We start from the raw sequence: 21,858 nt of genomic DNA, 5'->3' as shown, positions 1-21,858 counted from the left end.
ACAGTGTTGATAACACACAGATGTTTTAGTTGTTGCTGGAGAGGGACCACTGCTCAGGAACTGGCTGGGCATCAGTCAGCAGGTGATAAGAACTACACTGTGCATCACTTGTTTTGAATATTTTAATTGTTGCGACATTCTTTTAAATTATTGTCTCTTCCTTTCCTGTCTTTATCTCAACCCACCGATTTTACCTTCATTTTCCCTGACTCTCTCCCATTACACTCTGGGATGGAGGATTATGTCTCACACTGAGGGAGGAGTAAGCAAGAAGCTGTGTCATATTTAGCTGCCTGTAGTGTTAAACCACGACAAAAGAGAAAAAAAATACATTGGACATGTACTTCCCCCTGCTTTCTGCAGTAAGTGGAAGATCCAAAGGTTTTTTTAATCCAGTGCCCAGCATAAGAGAGGAAGTCAAACATTTCTTCCTAAATACTGACTCATCAAAAAACTTGAGGCTACACTGGCACGACATCTGGACTGGACACACAGAAGGGATTCATCAGTCAGGACACCTCTGATGCTATTTTGACTGCTAGAACAGCCTATGATCATCATTTAAGCTTAAGAGGACCTACATGCCTGGGCAACTCTTTCGGTCTAATGCAGGGCACTCATAGCCCATTCAAATACAAAGATTTATGCAATGAATAACCTCAGTCTACAAAAATGCACACAAGGTGGAATTCGATCCTCGTGAAAATGTTATTATGTGCAGTGTGGTAACATCCAAACCTCTCAGATGAGAGAGGCATTGTGTGGAGCACTATAGAGACATTAAAAAAAAGAACCAGTTCCTGCACCAAAGTACATAAATCTTAGATATATTGACATGCTGAAATAAATATAAATACCCTTTGTGTAATTCCTCACCTCCTCCTCCCCCCAAATACATATATTACATATCAGGAAGTAGAGTAATTCAGCATTGCAAGTAAAATTTCCCTTGCATGACAGACAAAATTTAACATTATGGTTCCCACAGTAATCGTAACTTGGCCACCTTGCAAAAACACATTAAAACTGGAAAAAATTATCATCATAAAGAGCAGCAGAAGAATTTTCTCACACAACAGAGCTGAGTTACAGCTGCTAGGGGAACCCTAACTTTGAATTTTCTGACTAGTATGCATAAAATGTCACTTGTGTGCATTAAACTTAGTGTTTCTTGGAGTCTCTGACTTCACAAGAATCTCCCTTCAGGCACCATCATTGGCATTGATAATGGTTACTCTTTACAGCTTGCTTTACATGGCACAAACACAGGATCAAAAAACTCCATGGAAATTATAATAATTTAAAAAGTACTGTCTTAGGTAGCTTGATACAATTTATAATAAAAAAATTACCCTCAAAGTTACGATTTTGTCTTTTTTCAACTTTTTGTTTAGTGGCATTACACCCACAGATATTGATCAGCAATTATAATTTTAAGTAAAAAAGCTTAGTTTTTTCATTTTAGCTCCTCATAACATAAATTACTATTATACTAGGTAGCTAATTGCAATGAGATCACTGAATACAGATAAATGTCTTGGTGAAAATCTGGTCCTGAAATCTTGATTTTTATCAAACTACAGTGACATTTCTCAACTTTAAACAAAAGTCGACACATCCAAGGCGGCCACAGTCCCAAATGTATCTGTGTGAAAACAAAGCAAGCAAGAGTGTGTTTATGAACACATATATATTTAAATAAATCAAAAGTTCCTCTTGGCAAGATTTACAACCTCTGTCTCCTCGTTTTCTGCAGAATGATTAATAATACCAGGGCACTGAGTGCATCAGCAACAGGACAAGGCTGTGGGTTGCCAGTGACTCACTGCAAAGCGCTGGCAAGAAGACAAAGTGGTGTCAGAACACCCCAGAAAAGACACGTGGCCATGGACAAAAAAAGTGACACTACTGGAGCCCTTTACAACCCGAACCAGGCAGGGAGGGGATTCAATGCAAATTTACTTGCCTCTTCACCCCTCAGATTCGCCTGGCTGGGCTGCAATGGAGAACAGAAAGTAAATCTCTCGACAAATGTTAAGACTGTTCCTGTGGCAAGAGCCTTTGCTGAGGGTGGCACGTGCTGAGCGCCAGCAGCTCTGCACGAGGGTTCAGAGGGGTGGGAAAACCACAAGCCCACACTGACGATCATGCGGGAGGCTCGGAAAGCATCTCACGACATCGGGTGGCCAAAGACAACCAGGAAATGAGTAGGTGGCATGTGACAAGCAATTCAGGGGGGAAGAAAAGCTCGACCTACATTTTTGCTTTTTTTAGTTTGTTTTGTTCCAGGGATCTGCCTTCCTTCTTATTTACCTCCCTGAGCAGTGAGTGATGCTCGCTAAAGAACAATGCTTGTTCTTTGAACTCACGTATTGCTCCTCACAGCAACCCCACCCAGTATTCAGAGACTAACAACCTCTGTAACAAACTGTTCTATCCAAGACACACGGAGCACAAATCCTGTAGCTGTTCATTTACATACAAGAGAAGCTGATATTGAGGTTTTCATAGAATCATAGAATGCTTTGGGTTGAAAGGGACCTTAAAGATCACCTAGTTCCAACCTCCCTGCCATGGGCAGAGACACCTTCCACTATTATATCAGATTCAATATAATTTAATTTGTTCAATATTTCTTATCCATTTCTACTTTCCTTTGCTTCATTCTCTCCTATGTATTTTTGAGGAAAAATATATTTCTGCCTTTGAAATTTGTACTGGAGGTAGATTATAGGAAGGAAGGATATTCACATAGCGAGATGATTTGCCATAAAAGTAAATACTAAATGATTTACACACACTAGCACATACAGAAATACACATTTAGGGAAAGATATGAATGCTGCAGAAAATAAGCCAGACTCAGATTGTACATCTGGAGGAAACTTGACTTGAAGTTAAGCTATTCCATCACTACACAGGTACTTCATTCTCCTTGAACACTTCATTTGCCCAAAATCAAATCAGGATATACTATTAACTTTGGTGTGCTGTGATTAATTCTAGATTAGGGTTTCTGATCTACAACAGCAGGAAAAAACTGCTGCTGTCGTTAAAACAACGTGGAAGAACTTCCACAATAACGAGAGTCCATATATTTGCCATATACTGATTGAGATGCTACATGTTTAAAGTCTGAGCACAGAAACAAGGCAATATACTATCCCAGCCATTTTTTTAATGGAGCCCTCTGAATAATGGTACACTCCACTAAGATAAAGCCAATGTGTGAACAATTTAGCAACACTAAACTGCAAGTGATGGTCAGTAACTACCGGCCTGATACTTTGCATCACAACAGACTAGGAGCCAACACTGATTTGGTAGGAATACACAGGCCTTCGAGATGCAGAACAAGCAGTTTGTATCAAAAAGGACCATTTTCCCCGCAGCAGCACTAACCATCATTTTGAACGGTGCAGTTAAAAAATAATTAACCTGTTAAAAATAATTAACCTGTGAAATCACCATTCCCAGGAGGAGTTTAAACCAAAATGCCTGGTTGCCATTTTTGAATATTGAATGACTAAGGTAACCAGCCATAACTGCAACAATTAGATAATGGGAAAAAGGCCGGAAAAAGTTCAAAATCTAACCTTCCCAGTGAGAACTCAACAGCAGGACACATACTTCCCCAAATATAAATAAAAGAAATTTTTCCTGAAGTTTTTCATGCAGCCCAAACCTTCACCTGCTGTCTCTTTTATGAAGCCATCGTGCAACTCCACAGGATTTGCTCAGGTCAGGCAGGAATTAGTTTCATGTCAGTTTTGGAACACATTGGTCTCTGATCCTCCTGTGCATGGGAAATTATGTCCAGCCACATAAATACTGACCACAGAGATGGGAGGGAAGAGTAAGGGGAATGTAGAGGGAGCATACTGGTTTTGCACCTCCTCTAAATCATCACGATGAAAACCTGAAGGACAGTCCTGAGCATGATGCTACATGTTCTGTTCTCCATCATGTGCTTGTTTTGGTTAATTCCAGAGACAGGTAGAGTTCACTTTGCTCACAGTCATCTTTCACCCACTGCCTTCATCTGGGTCTTGAGTGGGTGAATGGTAAATTGATTTTGCTATACAGCAATCCTGGTAAACTATAGTAACTAAAAAGTAAATGCACTGCATTTCAGAGCTCAGAGGGCTGCAACAACTTTTGATTTAAGCAAGCAACTCCAACAAATCTGAAAAATCTAACGCGCCATTAAAAAATAATACAATAATAAAAAAAAAATAGAAAAATTTAAAAAATGGAGCAGATTTATTTTGCAGCTCCAGACTGACAGAAAGGATAGCTGAAGTAGTCTTGAATAATGTGTATATCATGTAAACTTTATGCTTATTTGTATTCCCCATTCATTTCTTGAATAGAGCCCCCTCCTCACAGAATCACAGAATGGTTCACATTGGAAAGAACCTTAAAGATCATCCTGTTCCAACCCCCTGCCGTGGGCAGGGATACCTTCCACTAGACCAGGTGGCTCAGAGCCCTGTCCAACTTGGCCTTGCTTGGATCTTCCACCCCTTTATAACCCAGACAATTAAGGAGAAGCACAACGAGCCCGAGGTGGCCACTGAGCCCGGGTGATGCTCAAGCACCTACCTCTGCCCCCTCGTCTGTCAGAGCAGCACTCAGGCGGGAGCTCTGCAGCAGCTCAAAGAGGTCGTCGCTGGGTTTCCTCTTGCCCTCGGACACGGGGCTGCCTGCAGCCTGCGAGTCTGGGGGGGTGACAATCACCTCTGTCCGTGTCACCTGCTGCGACAGCCACGGCCAGTCCTCTCCCGCTGCCCTCGCTGAAGTGCTTCTGCTTTTCAGGGACATCACAGACCTGGAAAAGCTCTTGGGGGAGCTGCTCGACAGCACCTGAGTACTTGAGTAAGTCGTTTCTTCCTCCGTAAGAGTCTCCACCTCCAGCATGTCAGGCACTGACACACTCAGACATCGGTCTAAGGAGTGCACCGTCCTCTTCATCATTTTGCTAGACCTCTTCTTCGTCTTCCTCACGCTCAGGTTTTGCAGGAATGGTCTAGTTTTCTGTTTCAGGGATCCCCATACGGATGGTTTATCCAAGTCCATTGCTGCGAGGGGGATCTCAGCAATGCCTCTTGCACGGAACAGCTTCAGCGATTCCCAGGGTGACTAAAAGGAACGTAGGAAGAAAGCAAGTCAATCACAGAAGTGAACAGCCGCTGAAGACTATGATTCATGTTGTCTCATCTTAAAACTTTCAGTCATTTTTCTAAACAGTTAAAACAGAGCATGTCACATTAGTAAGTGCTTTCAAATACAATCTGGTGGGTAGCTTTGATTATTTAGGAGGAAAACAGCCAGAACAAGTATTTATTCCTACACAAAAATGCAATGTCTGCCCACTACTTCATGATTGCAAAGAGGACACATTATATTTCTTCTTCTGCCAAATCCTGATTTGTGAAAGCTTGAGATTTATCCAATTTGAAACTGTTTCTGTACAAAACTTACTGATGGGAGTTAAATCGTGATAATGCAAGCACACGAAACCTGCTGGCAAAGCTGGCACTGACATTTCTGCTGACACTTTTCCAGGCTATGTAGGGTTTTGTTGGCTATTTCCAAGGCTACATGGATTCTTACAGGACATGTTAATGGACAAGCACACAAGAAAAACAGCTCCACAAAGTAGGTGGCTGAGGCTGAAGAGGGCACACTGGATACAAGGAATCCCAGCTGGGACCCTAAAACACTCCCTTACATTAACCCACTGTCAGTGAAAGCTGATGCTATAGAATTAGTTTTCCTCATAAAGAAGGCAATTGAATGAAAATGAGGACAAAAATGGATAGCTGGATCAGCTACAGATTTTGAAAACCTATTGGTGGACTCAACTTTGAGTTAACTCATCCTGAGCACTTAGTCAGCTGGGAAGAAAAGGGGTACAACAAAATCACTTACTGTATCTGCATCGTAAGAGAGCAGTCAAACTGACACCTCTGTGCACAGGAATATCCTCACAGGCAGACTCTTCTGTGGTTAACAGCTGAGGAACCATCCTTATTCTGTGAAGCAGAGGTAGTCAAATCATCATCAAAACTCAGTAAGAAAAAAGCTGATGAAACCTGTAGGTTTACTACTTTATAGTCACACACTTAAAAGCTACAGCATATACCCATGTCCTTAGAAATATATAACCATTAACTACATGATGGCTGCTCCCAAAACTCATAGCATATTTACCTCCTAACTATTGCATAGTTGACAAAAAAATATTTATCTTACTGTTTTCCTGATGACTAGGAAAAACGCCAGAACAGGCAACAGCAATACTATTGTTGGATGAATCCAGACAGAGAAATCAGTCTGCTTCTAAAGAAATCTACTCTTACACCATTAATTTTGATGAGGTTGTAGAGCCAGTTACTTAATAACTTATTTAAATAACTTTATGACTAACCTTACCACACTTGCAGAGTGTTCAGGCTCTACAAAAAATGCTCTAACTGTATTAATGTGTAACTAAAGCTGCACAATCCTCTCCTCCCCGCTTTATATTAAAAACAAATAATATCAGTAATTCCATGCATTCACAAGGCAATAATAAGTTTTGCCCAAACAGGAAGGTGTCCTAGTATAGATATATCAGCTTAACGTAGCATTTTCACCTCTATCTCCAGAAGTCAGCCACAGTATTAAAGTGCACATGAACACACTGAAATTATTTTCTCCCTCGTAGCACCACTGAGAAGTAAAAACAATTTTTTGAACCTCACAGGGGAAGATTTGAGGTACACAAAGGCATGGTGGGTCTGTCTTTCTCACTGAACTCAGGTTGAAGCATAAGATGAACAGATTTACGGAGGGACAAGAAAAGAAATAAATACCAACCCTATCTGACCGGAGGTGGAGGGATGCCTGTGCTGGAGCAGCACCTGATGCCTTGCACAAGCTCACTGAGATGTGTCTGAATTTGTTCTCATCAGCTGAGAGCTTTCACTTCGGCTCTTCCCTCTTTGCATAAAATCTTGACGAGGCCTCCCTGGTAGCACAACATCCATCACATGCCAGCAACAGAAGTTATTAGGCACAATGTGTGCACATTTGTGCGCACATTTGCACAAAACATTATGAAACGCACTGTTGGGACTCATTTAAAGAACTCATCTGCTGCCAGTGCTCTCTGCTTTGCTCGCCTACATGCACAGAAACCTGCTGAAGCAAAGATATTGCAAATGAAGGCAGAGCCCAGCTCAACATCCACTTCCCAAGGCTCCTACTGCTTCCTATTCCTTTCCTGTTGTTCTCCACCCCTCTCATTTTGATGATCCACCACTGCTGTTTTTATTTTGTTTGCTTTGAGATTTTGTTCCCTAGCAGCGGTCTTGTTCCTGTAGGTTTTTCCAGTTACTTTCCCCAAGTCAAATGATTTTTTTTTTCATAATTACATTGCCTCAGTTGCTGAATAGAAATGCCCATTCAGGAAGGATGGTGCAGGGACCATACTGTATCTCTGAGACACACTTGCATTTAATCCAGAGTGAGAAGAGTCCCCCTCAAGCCAGGTACAAAAACAATGGAATTAAAAAAAATTAAAAAATAAAAAAACGGGAAAAAAAGTTGAACGAAAAGTTTCTGGGGTTTGGTCAAGGAGGCAGGGGTGGCTCCAGTAACCTGCCACCTTGCAGCTCCCACACCGGGGCAATACATTGATTGTATATGCTGCACAGAGAGCACCAAGTTGCCTAACTGAGGCCACAGAAGAGGTAAGCCCATCCCTGGTCACTGGATTGCTTAGGAGTTTGGCCATACTCTGCCTCTGAACCTTTACAACCACATTCCTGCTGCAGCTACAACTTCCCCTATATAAATACTGTATTTACAAATAAATTAACCAAAATGATGGCTGCGATACACCATTAACAAAAAATGCAGGGTCTGTTCTAATCTGAGAAAAGGGTAAATGCAGTCTGAATGGCAAACGCACCCTCACAGATGCCATCTACAGACTGGCCCTTTCTTCACTTCCCCAGTTCAAGCAGAAGACACACACATCACCACCACGACCAGAAATCTGTTCCCTAAAGATCACTGGACGATGGGGGATTGGGACCACACCAACACAGTGCTGGAGCCAGGGGTGCCAGGATTACTGGGATACCCCCTACCATGCCATACTGAGCATCATCAACAGAAACACCTAATTTCAGAGATAAATTCTCCTTTGCTTGTAAAACATTTGTTCTCAGTACCAACATGTTGTTCTCTGTACCAGCATGTTGTTCACATAGCCCTCATCCTCCACGGGCCAGAAGTTTTCCCTCTTCCTTCCCCAGCCTCAGAAGTTCATTGCCAACCACATCGCCAAATATTCCCTAAGCAACCACAAGGAAAAAAGACATACTTTGCCAAATTCCTGGTCTAAGCTTGGCCTCTTTATTCTCTACCTTTCAATGGCACATTGTATCAAAAATCTGCAAACAGTAATCGTTCAAAGAGAAACATTTCCTGTTATCAATTTTAACTCTGTTGGTTTTAATTGAATGGCTCCTTGTTTTTATGCAGGGAGAAAAAAAAATATCTTTTTAGCCCATCTTCTTCAGCCCTCTCTTTAATATGCTGCTAAATCTCAAATGCTCAGAAGAATCCACATAGTTTAAGGTTTTCCTATAGAAAGACCACTCTGATTGCACGTGTCATTTTTATTATATCCTCTTCTTTTGCTGTCTCCTCTTTTGGGGGCAACAGGGGCAAGAAGGAAAGGATTAGAGATAGAAAAGTTGTTTACAGCTCACTGTGACTGGACAAATATTTCCAGCATTTTATCCTCCCTTATGTATCCTCTCATTACGGTCCTTGGGATTTTTTTTTTTTAATGTGCTTTGTTTTCCTTCACTGTAACACTCCGTATGTACTCTCTTAAATTGTTATAATATTTAGAGCTAAATTATTTTTTAAATGTTCTGACAGGTGGCTCTGTGAGATATTTCAAATGCAATTGAAAGCCTAGAGAAATCATTCTGCAATTCTACTTCACTTACTGTCTTGTCAGGAAGCCAGCAAAGGCACAAGTGAGAAATAACACAAGACAGTCTGAAAACATTATAAAAGTACCCAATATAACTAAACAAATAAACTAAACAAACCCAAATTCATTTACACATTGGAAATTATGAAACAGATTGTCTTTCTTCGCTATGTAACTGTTCCCTGCACACCCAGAAGTGCACGATGCTCACTGAGGCACCATGAGACACTCCTGCTAATACTTTTAAGCATCATCTCCCAAACCAGCAAGATAACAGAAACACTGCTGAGCACCACACCACCACTATTACAGCTTCCATAAATCTATTAATCCTTGTACTCAATTTGTTTATCCAATTAAGGTGAAAACTCTGGGTCAGTGTGCATGCACCACCCACCTCTAAGGTCTGATTCAACCACTATGTTTTCAGCTACAACTAAATGGTAATCTCTCACAGCTGAAAACACCAACATGCATCAGAGGCTGTTAGGAAGATGCTCCTCGCTTGGATGCATATTAAAATCTGTTCAAATTAGAAGGAACTAATGAAACTCCCTCTGTAAAACCTCTGTTGATTCTGACTGTTCTGGCATAGGATATTCAGCCCAATCTCTGCCTGCCTGGCACACTCACTGACCTAAAACCTAACACACGAGACGCTGTAAAAATTACAAGCAAAGCTAATTACACTTCTGCTGTGCAAAATTGTATTTGGCTATGGAAAGTTCTAATATGAGTATAACCTCTTTAGGTTTATAATTTCTGAATTTAGTGTGCTGAGAAACAAGGCTGACATCTAGAAGGAGATAAGGGAGAAGGGGAGTAAGGGACTGAGGTCTTTTTTTCATACCCTTCTTTTATCTTTTTGCTATAAATTCCACTCTCTGGCCCTAGAAGCCATAAATTAAACCACTGCTCCCTGGGAGGGAAAGGAAAATATCAGGAAAATAGCTCTCAGCTGGCAGAACAACCACTGTGTGTGCTGGCTGGTTATTTCTATAACAGATCATACCAAGCACTCCAGGTTTTTAATTATCATTTTATCTCAAACACAGTCAAATATAAATCATTACTGAGAGGAATGACTTTTTCTAAAGAAACCAAAACTTCCTTCTTCGCAGTGGCTTATTTCAGTGCCTTATCTGGAAATATAGTAACTTTATGCTAAGCACCAACAGACACAGAGATAAGAGAATATCATCCAAATAAAGTAACTCCAGTTTGTACTGGAGCATTCCAAACCCAGCACTAGTTACCCTCATATATAATATTGAAAAGAAAAGGGAATACCTTACCAGGGGCAGGATGTCCCTTGGATTATCAACACCTTCAAGCCAGTGTTGCACTTCCTTTGCAGAAAAAAAACAAGTACAAAATGAAAGGCTGACCTAGGTGGGCCCGAGGACATTTCTCCCTGGGTATGATCCCAGAAGGTAACACAGGACACGGAATGAGACACATACATCTTAATATAGAGCAACTGAGACAGCCTTTTCTTCCTGCAGCATATGGTAAATACCTGAAGTTAAATTTGATAAGGCACCAGAAAAAGTCTAATCTCAATCTGATTCTGCACAGGCTAATTACCCTAGGGAAATCAGTGTTGGAATTATTTTTAGCACTAACAAGCATCAAAGGGAGTACACTGCTGTGGTGTAGCTAACATCTTCATTGCACAGGTGATTTGCTGCTAAAGCAGGGTCAAGGCTTGGCCAGCTTCCAAATCTTCCCATTGCATTCGAGCTTAAGCTTCCCTGTAGGGCTTCAAATGATGCCACTGTGTGGATGCACATCCTGCTCTTCTATTGCTCTGCTGTAACAGATTCATTTGCAAAACATAGCAGGACGCTAAACTAAAATAAAATAGAAACTTGACCTGTTGCTGTCAGCCAAATTAGTACTAATGCTTCATAAGAGACAATTTTATAAGCTTCAATAGAAATAAGATAACCAAAAGAAACCAGCCCTGTTTTCTTGATATGAGGTGAAAAAAATTTAGTCTTTGCAGTAGATGACAAATAGCATCCAAGATAAATACAAAGCTTAAGAAAATCCTGTTTATTACATGCAAATAATACAGACATCTGAATTAATATTTTCTATTTTAGGTTTGGGTTTTGTTGTTTGGGGTTGGGCTTCTTTACAGATCCCTAGATTTTAGGCTCTGGGCTTTTAGATCCCACGTTTGGCTTTCTGATTTTTAATTGGCTCAAATGTGATGAGCTTCATCTTTCACAAACACATGAAACAAGCACACATCTTCCTCCACTTATCACGCAACAGAGGAACAAGGGCACTTTAACTCATTAGAGGCTCTTTTGCACAATCTGGAGAGCTTTTTTCTCAACATTTATGAGCAGACAGGAGCTATGAGAAGTAACAGAACGACCAGCTGCTACAAGCATCTTAAAATAGCATCTGATAGTGAAAGTTACTGAGAAAAAAACCTGCACCTGCCTCCAGCTTATGAAAGTATTGCTTTCATTTTGCTTCTGTCTATTCTAAAACACAAGAAAAATGATGAGTATGTGTGGAGGAAATGAAGGAGGAAGTGTTTGGGTGTATTTTTACAAAAATGTTTCACAAGTTCCTTCCACTTTTTCAGCTTCCTTCAAAATATTGTGGCTTGTAATTGTACCTGTACAAACCAGAAGGCCCTTTCAATCTTCTCAGTCTAATTCATGGGATTATACCAAGCTGGTACAATCAAATCTGATCTTTACAGTGCAAACACACCTGCTGAGCATCAGACCTCTCCAGGGACACCTATGCATGAAGATCTGATTCCTGCATCCCCTGTGCCACAGGTGATGATGTGCACCTCAAACCAGACTCCAGGAAAGATCCTGGACTGACAGATCCTGCTCTCGGAATGCACTGTACCATGTGCACCAAAAATTGGGATAGTTCTTCACCACTGACTATATCTGTTTCATAATTTGCCTCATTGTTCCCAACCACATCAGGTGATGCCTGGGAATGGTGACACCTGGAGTGGGGGAAGAGGGAAAGCTGATGAGCAGCAAGAGGAAGGAGAGATGTAGGTAGAAGCAGAGTAAAAGAGAGACAAGAAGAGCTCCAAAAAGAAATTAGGTTTATCAGGGCTCACATGAGGAACAACACAAGAGAGAGGCAGATACACAAACACTGAAGGAGCTGGTACCCGTTGGAGCAGCTCCAGTGGGAATCTGGCCCTGCATCTCCTCCCTCCTCACTCTCTCCTTCAACCCCCTGTTCCCCTCTCTCATAACAAAAGGTTTATTTTTATAACAAGAGGTGCACAGAAATAGATCCTCCCTTTCCATAACTCTCAGGGAAAACAAACCTAGGAAGGAAATTGGAGACTCATTTCCACTGGAGGCCAAATCAACCAGTGCCTCTTATTATCACTTAAATAATATATTTAAATAAAAGAAGTTTGTGGCCATATGCAAATTACTGTTGCGTGCACCAGCACTGCTCCCTAAATAACTACTATTACTGTCACACTTTTTACCAAAACTCAGTGACTACAGAGGAAAGATCTATTAAAAGCTCTGCATGAGCCTTTATTTAACAACAATTTACCGAACTGACCTAAACAGAGCACTTCTGATTCATAAAAATGGCCTGGTGACAACTTGAGTAGAAAACGTTCAGAATGCAAATGGCAGCAAAAACCTAAAGACTCATTTAACTCCTTTAAACTTTTCTATTTCCAACTGTAGAGACTAAACATATGCCAGCACACATCTCTAAATGCCAGTCATTTCTCACAGAAGCAAACCAGCCTTGGGGTTTATCTTTCCTTATACCATCTGAGTTTGCAGCCTCCTGGCACTAGAAACAGGCACCTTGTCTCCAGGTTCTGTTACAGCATTATTTTCTCATTGAGATCAGATAAAGTTGGTAAATTTAACTTATATGCATTGGCATTAACACTTTGGCACTGCCAAAGTCTTAACACAGGGGTTTCAGTTTGCTAAAGCTGAAGTCCCTAAATACTGGCATCACTATAAAGAAAACCACAAACTACAACTCCAGTAACTATTTTAAACTGGAATAAAAGGGTCAAAAATAAAAATATAAGAATCTCATGCTGAGATGAATAAGTGGACTGTTCAGTATTTTACCTGCAGAAGTTCAGAGAACTTCAACTATAGCAAAGCCCGGTTTTGTTAATTCTGGCTCCTGGAAGTGATCTAATCAGAAAAGCTCCCCAAAACAGAAATACTGGCATGGTTGAGCCAGAATGACATTTGATGAAGCAATTTAAAACTCACTTTCAGCTCTTCTATGATTCTATGTGACAAACCTGCTCTGTGAAAACCTGCAGACACATTACACACTGCTTAAGAAACGATTTGGTTATGATTCATCTGGGGTAAATATGCCATAGGCAGGGTGGGGTAAAGTTTGCTAAACTTTAAATACCCTCCCTTAAGTGTATCTACAGCTTCTTTCTCATGCTGCCCAACCACACTGGTTGCTTCTTTGTACACTGCTACCACAGTGGGTTTTTTTGTTTTTAATTCTCCTTTCATGCATACATAGCCCCAGGCAAGATAGTTTAGAACAGATCAAGCTGACCACCACACTTGTCATTATCGTGCCCCATTCATATATTCTCAAAGTAAATGTTAAGTGAACAAATTATGACCACTTAGCCCTTAATTAACTAACAAAACACAGAGTTTATTAATCATGGATGTATAGTTCTGGGGAGTACTGACTAAAAGGTATTTTAATTCAGCTGTCATAATTATGCAATCTCCTGTTTTGGCTCAAAACCAAAATTTTTCAACAGGCGTCAATAAAAACCTTTAAAGATGTAGTAATGTTTTCTAATGGATTTAAGAACTATTCACATTCCAGTTCCCCGTGTCCAGCAGATATGGACAGGAGTCAGCAATTTGGCAAGTGCCTTGAAACACAAACTGCTCACAGTCAAATAAACTGATTTGGAAGTTTTCTGATTCAAACAACTTTTACACCCAAGTAGATGAAAGCATGATCTTCTCCAGCTTTCATTTGCTTAGTACCAAAGACCAGACAGATTTTTTGCTAAATGCTACTATGAGGCATGCAAGGTTGCTTGGTTGATGTGAGAGACTAGAAATCTTCCTGAACTGAACACAAATGTCTTCCTTTAGCTTGTAATGAGACTTGTATCTTTAATTATAGTTTTAAAGAGATGAACAAAATTCAGCCACTTATACATTAAAAATAAAATAAAATCACATCCCAACCACAAAGGCACTATTCCCACTATCCGAATTTGGGTAGGGAGTATATATTCTAAAATAGTTACAAACAATCTCAAATAGCAGGATTTCTACAAAATCCACTAGAATATATAACTGGAATTAGATGTTCGCATTTAAAAAGAGAAACAAGACAAAACAAAACTCTACAGTTAATTGTTTCCAAGTACAAGAAACTGGGAACAAAGCCTGCTATTGAATGAGCATTAATGACTTGCCATTTGGTTCTGCAGATGTTTCCCATGAGGGAAGACAGCAAAAAAACATTCCTCTTGAAACCCAGGGAAGCAGCAACAAGGAGGTGAGTTATGCTCATTCACTTGGGTATTTTTATTTGAAATCGTCAAAAACATTAGGTTCAATAGGATTTTACTTCAAGGGGAATCTGTATCCAATAAAATTTCAAAGAACTGAGCTCCGTAATCCCTCCTCACTTAAACCCAAATGAGTCAGGCTTTAAAAAAAAAAAAAAAAAAAACATAGCCACGACAAAATGAGCTAAGAGAGAGATTGCCCCATCCTCGCTGACAGCTCCAGATCATCGCCACCTCCACATCAATGGCAACAAAGACAAATGCCTGCTCAAATAAATTAGCATGGCCATCTCGTTTCCATTCATCTCCATTAAAAGATTTTCAAACGACATAGACTATATACCCTGTCCTGGCTAGAAACTTACTCCTAGAGCAGGGCTTATCTATTTGGGAGGGAAGAATGAAAGCACACTCATAAATCCTGAAAAGAGCTGCTTCTGTGTCTTAACTTACAGCATTACACAAAGTTAGAAATCTCTTATTTCTAAATTAGCTCTTTTCTCAGATCTTAAGGCAACAAAGCTATACAATTCCAAGAATTTCCAAAACAATGGAATTCCCCCAAACCTAAAATTTCCAGTAAAACAAAATTTACTTCACAGACTACAACTGTAGTTCTTAGGAGCGGGCAACAAGAAGAACTGCCAAGGGTACAAGTACTTCCCAGAAAGGAAGGATATGAATAAGATCTCCCTTTTTTTTTTGTTTTGCCCCATCCCAAAAGGCCAACAAAACAAAACAAAGATCTCAAAACCTACGTTAGTATTTAGCTTGCATTTTAGCAAGTTGTTTTTTGTGGGAAAGTGAAAACAAGCTAGGGAAGGAGCACCTGTGTAAATACATATGAAACAGGCACCCACCACGGCAGGCAGAGAAGTCACCCCCTGGGTCCCTCTGCTCCGACTCTCGCCGTACACTGAACCAACAAACCAGGACCAAAAAAGCAAAATAACTGGGTTTAGCTAAGGACCACCAGACAGTGTTACCAAGAGGCTCCCCTGTAAGACCAACCTACCCACACAAGGGTCCTCTCTGGTGGCAGGGGAGGTCGGACACCTACACGACTGCACTGGAAATGTTCCAGCCCCAATTCCACAAGCAGCCTGGAAGACTCCCAGCTCAAGGATCTGTTTTCCTTAGACAAGCGCCAGTCGAAGTCAAGGGGAAAGGACGGAGGAAACACACAATTTGTCCCTGTTAGCCCTGACGTAGGTTTTAACAGGAGGCAGTGAAAGTATCAAAAGAAAGGGTTAAAAAAAATGCCTAAAGGTCAGCAGGCTGCTTATATAAAGATAATAAAAAAGGCTCCTTGGAAAAGCAGTAGACATTTAAGAAAATAGAAATCTAAACTGAAATCATAACATCCTCCTGATTTTCACACAATAATCCAATCATTTCACAAGGGATAGAACAATTGAGCTTTGCAGCAGTAGTGTAGCCTTGCAAAAGGTCAGCTCAATCTGTGTTCTTAACAGATTATGGTTATGAATAGCCAGTTAATCAAAACTTAAGGAAACACAACATTGAACACACTATTTACTTCAGGTTTTTCCCCCGAGTGTGAAAATTGAAGTTAAATCTAACCTTCACCTGCTTGGAACCATTCCAGACAAAGTAGCAGTGATCTCAGGAAAACCCATCCAAATTTCCATCACATATAGAATGCAAGGGGACTACATCACTCCAAATATCAATTTAGCCCAATAAGCTGCCTCTAACTCTGACCGAAAACAGATGCTCAGGGAAAGAATATAAGGTCAGGAAATTATACCGTGATTCTGCCTGCAAAATAATCTCCTGGCTTCCAGGAATCTGTGATTTAGGAGTTGCTTCAGCTAGAAATTGTATCTGCATATTTGTGATTAACAGTCCCAGCATACTTTTTCTCTATTAATTTGCCAAACAACTTCTAAAATTCATTTGTATCTTAACAGGAAGATATTGCAGTAATGAGTTCCATACACAAATTATGCTTGTGTGAAACAGAAACATAATTTAGCTATGGAACCATTTCACTTTTACTGAAAAGTACCTTAGGAAAGAAAAATCATTGAATCTTGCTCATTTATTCTCACCTCTTTAAAACCTTGAGTTATGTGAAATTAGGAGTAATTGTTCTCTGTTTACTCCACATCACTCAGATTGTACCCACTTCTGCATTCTCTTCTCTAATGAGCTCTCTTAATTGAAAAGCACAGTTCATTCAAGGAGCCTGGTTAATGTTACACCATCCAAACTTAACTGGCACACACCACAGACTTTTTTTTTCCTGAGATAATTGATTTGCCTGAATATGTACTGTAGTACAAAACAACCTAAGTTCAAAACCATCTCAGAATGTTTCAAGAAAAGTTAATTAGCATCTTATTTTCTACAGTCTTAACAAATATCTTACCAAATAATTTCTCAGTTGAAAGAATAGTTTAGAGGGTTTGAAAATTACCTCTGGTTGTGCAGCTTTTCAAAGGACTGAATTTTTTGATTAAGAAAAACTAGCAATTCCTAAATATCTTTAAAAAATTATAGCAAGACCCTCCTTTATATCACTCCAGAGTAGCCATATGAAGAGTTAGTGTAAACACAATTATACTCATGCAAGTATTTACCTTGCCCTGGCACAGCAAGGCATGTGGCCACAGGCATGTGCCGAAAGTCAAGTTTGCCTTAGGAGGTGCCATCATCAGGGCAGGACAGACAGACGACATATCCCTAGAGCCTTATACTCACATGATACCCAAGATCCAGGGAAGATGGAGGACATTTAACAGAAGTGAAGTTTCCATTAATAAAGCTTCCTTACTACTGATCCCTAAATTGGACCAAAACCATCTGCCCACACAGCAGTCCGCCCACTCCATGGCTATGCTGGTAAACCTGTAGTTACACCCAAGCTGATTTCTTCAAGGCAGAAATTGCCAGCCATGTAATAAGATGATCAATCACTTGATCAAACATGGGAGACTTGGCCCAGTTTCTCTTACCGTTCCTCGTTAGGACCCTCACACAGAAGACAATGGGGTGTTAAATTCTCTCATGGAGTACAGTAAACCTTACATGGATTGCAGTGGAGTACAGAAAGAAAGACTTGCTATCGAAATACAAGTATTACCTAAATATGAATATTCCATCTGCTTCTATGATTTGATTTTTTTTAGAAAATAAAGGTGCACTCAGGTACAGCTGCTACTCGGATACACAATTTGAAATCAGAGTTTAGGGCACTCCTGCTTCCAACATCCTCACAATCCTGCAAACACCAGTTTAGTCCTAAGAAACAGATCCCTTGAACCCAGGGAACATTTAAGTGCTTAACTTCATTAGGAATAGATTGAGGAAAAATGATCTTTTTCTTATAAAAATCATCTATGCAAGCGTGTTATCTAAGAAGTACAAATGGAAGTAAAATGGGAATGTGGGAAGGGTGCCAATGTAAATCCTTCAAATCTGAGGAAATCGGGAGCAATTTTCCACTCTAAAATGGAAACAACACAGAGGAAATGCAGAGCATATTTGGCATGCTTTGCTCTCCTCTACTAAGGTAAAACTTCCCTCTCCCCAGTGCCCAGGCAGAGGGACCCCAGCCAACATGGAAGTGATGAGACCCCAACTCTCTGCACCTTGGACACTGGAATTCAAAGCCCCAGTTCATGATATAGGTGTTGGTGAACAAAACACATAAACCCCCAAATTCTCATAACAAAGGGACAGCACAAGCTGTTGCACATCTTGCAGGTATTTGATGGCCACTGGTGGAGGCCTCATGGCAACCTTCAGCTATCAGTAAGAAACTAGTAATAAAGATGAGATGGCCAAATCTGCACAGTGGAGACTAAAGGAGCACAAGCTTCTTAGTATCAAAAACTCAGTATTGCCTGGAAATCTCAGTGGGAGAAACAAAGAAGCTTCTGGGATGAGATTTATCTCCTGTTCCCAGCCCACTTCAGCCACACACAGAGCCTGACCTCAGCTTCATCACATCCCAGCAAACTTCAACATTCAAAGCACAACCACTATTCTCCGTAGGATCACTTGTTGCCTGAGCAGGTACATTTTTTAATAATCACCTGTTCAAGTAAGAGATATTTCATCAGTGCAGGTAATCCAAAAACAGTTGCTTATATTACCAAATATAAAAAAAAAAACTTGCAGTGAAATTGAGAGTTATGGTAAGCAACAATTCTAGCACTGATATAGTCTCATGCACCAGCCCAAGAGGGGATGATTACAAGAGTCCATTTGCTGTTTAGACACCCACTTTCCTGACAAGGACAGCAGTGCCCCTCCTCATGCCCTTGTTTATAATTGATGCCTTAAATACAAACTATGCTATACCTTCTTTAATATAATCATAGTTAAACTTTTCTTAACACAAAATCTTTTCTTAGCACAAAATCTAACATCCCTAAGGAAAAAAAAATGCTAAAATTTTTGAGAAATAAAATGAAAATTTCCTCTCTGCACCATTTTCTTCAAATTATTCTTCCCACTGCTACTGGAAAGTGAAACTACACATACTGAATCCATCTTCTACAGCATATGAAAGCTTATTTGCTTTATGATAAGCTGTTTTATGATGGTATTGAACAGCAGCTAGAAATCAAACAAGTAAGATTATTACTCAAATACACCCATTCATCCTGACAGCCAAATCGACCCACTCAACAGTATCATCACTGCAAAATACATGACAAATTCTGCAGCTTAATCACAGGAAATTAATACTACAATATCCAGGTGAGAACTTCTATTTTCTTAATGCCACACAGCAGGAATTCAGATTTCAGTGTGCTTTGAACAAATGACTGTCATAAAACTAAGGGCACCAACTGGTTTCTTGCCAGTTGCCACAGTTGTGGGAGGCAAACACCAATGAAAAATCACATTGCTTTTCATTTGCAATCATTTGAACAGATCTTTTTTAAAGAACTGTATCTTACACCTTACATTTCCCTCTTAAAGCAATTTCCCTCCACTGATGCACTTTTGTGAATGTTTTTCTTTGGTTTTTGTTTGTTTTCAGTTTAGGGATTGTTTTATTACTACTATTAAGTGGCTTATTTATTTAGTCAAAGTCAATAACCAACCAACTCAGTTTTCAGTCAGCAAATGCACATCGGGATGAATCAGTTCAGTGCGAGCTGGCTGGGTAAGGAGAGGTTTCCCCCAGCATCGTTTTCTCACACGAGCAGCAACAAAAAGATTTATCCACACAAGGTGCGAGCAGCACCTGGTGCAGCATCACTAAAACGATACACACAGTAAAGCAAAGCTCGCAGTAACCCCGAGCCTCTCACTGCAAAGTTAGTTCTGTTGGGTGACCGGGGAAAGCACGGACAGCGAGAGAGCGACTCGGCTGGCAAAAAAACGGGCGAAACCCACCAAATATCCAGAAGAACAAACAAACAAAAAGACAAAACAAACAAACAACCTACATGACCGCCCCCCAACCCGGTTCCTCGGGTTCCTCTGTCACAGCGGAGCCCCGCGGCAGAGGGCGGGGGGAAGGAGCGCTCCCCGAGCGGAGCGGGGTCCCCGCAGTCCCCTGCCTGACGGGGTCACCTGTCTGCTGGAGTTACCTGTTCTCCGGGCCGGGTCTGCACAGCGCCCGCAGCCGCCCATCGCCGCCGGGGACTCGCTCGGCGGACGCGGTCCCGGGGCGGGCACGTGTCGCTGTCGCCGCTGTCACCGCCGCCCGTCCCCTCCCGCCTCCCGGGGCGGTGCCGCCCGCCGGCACCTCCCTGCGAGCCCCGCTCCGCTCCCCGCCCGCCCCCGGACCGCCGGGGCTTCTTGCAACCCGCCCCCGCCCGGACCGCCGGGGCTTCCTGCAACCCGCCCCCGCCAGCATCCCCTCCGCACCGCCTCCCCAGGGCATCCCCCTGGGGCATCCTCTTGGAACATCTCTGCGCGGGTCGTTTGCCTCGGAGCATCACCGTCCCCTCTCGGACCTTTATCCTTCCCGCCCACTCCCCACCAAGACCAAAGCACTCCCCCATCCCAAACCTAAAACCCCGAGGGTTTTGTCCCCAAAACCCAGGGACGTCGGGGAAGGCGGTGGCAAAGGGCAGGGGACTGGCAGCACTTCTCTCCCTGGAGAGTCCTAGGTGAGGGTGGAGCCAGAAAGGAAACTACAGGAATGACGAAGGGCCAAGGGAAATAAAATCAACAGCGGCACTGCTGCCACGTAACACTTGTTCTTGGCTGCATCTCCCAACATGTTTTATTGGCAGCATCTCCAGGTGCCTGACAAGGGAGCCAAGGACGGTAGCTGTGTTCCAGGCAAGGAAACCGAGGCAGGATTGGGTGAGCTGACATGCTTACCTGCCATATCTGCAGCTGAAACATGGCACCACACGTGTTTCTTCATGAGTTTGTCACAGCATGGAAAGGCAAACACCTCCCAACAGCACCTCCAGCGCCAGGTTGTTTCTGGAGCACCCTGGGTCACACACTCCACCACACACCTTCCCAGAGAGCTCACACACGTCACCACTCCCACTTGTGTTTAACATCCATTGAGGGTGGTATCACTACATGAGGTGCAGAGCAATGGGATGGGGAAAGAAAAGCTTGGTGATGGAATATATTTACATTCCAGACATATGATTCTGATCAGAAATTACATGTTGTCTAAAGGCATAGCTGACGTAGTGACACTCACCTCACACCATCGACTGAAACTTGGTGATGCAACCACATTATGCCATTGCTAAAGAGAAGTTGTTGTGGACGTGTGGCAAGGGTTTGTCACAGTGCAAAGAATCGTTCACTAATCACTGAATAAAAATGTGGGGAAAATATAAAAGCCATTCCCCCAATTCTTTCAGCCAGATCTGGACAGCAGGAATTAGGACATACTCGCAGTCCTACATGGATCCACAAAATCAGGATCAAGGAGCCAGCAGTTCAGGATTAAGGAGCTACACATCAGTAAGATTATTGTTTGGACACATGAGCAATTTTAGAGGTACAGGGCATTAAAAAAAAATTGACAATGCTTTATTTTGCCTCCTGACTTAAAGGTCATGTTTAAATGGCCAGATCCTGCTGTTCCAGCACAACCTCAATAATAACATGGGTTACTGCAATCAGTATTACAACGATAAGCATACAGCAAGTCATAAAGTACATAGAACTTCCCAAAGTTTTGCTAAATGCTAAACAGGCCAGTTTTACTCAGCTCATGCAATCAAAAATTTAAGGGGAAGTTGGCTGAGATCAGAAAACTAATCAACGACCTCAACTGAAAACAGATAAGAAAGAAAACTTGTGCCACTAATGTTTTTGTCTTCCTTTCATCTAA

At 41.5% G+C, this 21,858-nt stretch overlaps 1 protein-coding gene across 1 annotated transcript in view; it reads right to left on the bottom strand.

The window, feature by feature from the left end:
- Window positions 1-20,182, bottom strand: part of MCTP2 (multiple C2 and transmembrane domain containing 2) — a 119,114-nt gene extending 98,932 nt beyond the window's left edge. The window contains exons 1-3 of the mRNA XM_027688633.1: window positions 20,135-20,182; window positions 5,935-6,038; window positions 4,606-5,142 (exon numbers count right to left, since the gene is read on the bottom strand). Of these exons, the coding sequence (XP_027544434.1) occupies window positions 4,606-5,079 (474 nt within the window). The 5' untranslated portion in view covers window positions 5,080-5,142; window positions 5,935-6,038; window positions 20,135-20,182. The remainder of the gene's footprint in view (window positions 1-4,605; window positions 5,143-5,934; window positions 6,039-20,134) is intronic.
- Window positions 20,183-21,858: the final 1,676 nt, after the last annotated feature.

This window comes from Neopelma chrysocephalum, unplaced genomic scaffold (genome assembly GCF_003984885.1).
Source record: "Neopelma chrysocephalum unplaced genomic scaffold, ASM398488v2 Primary Assembly neopelma1_75, whole genome shotgun sequence".
NCBI lineage: Eukaryota > Metazoa > Chordata > Aves > Passeriformes > Pipridae > Neopelma > Neopelma chrysocephalum.
Note: the sequence above shows the minus strand (reverse complement) of the source record. Positions and strands in the feature narration are given on the sequence as shown.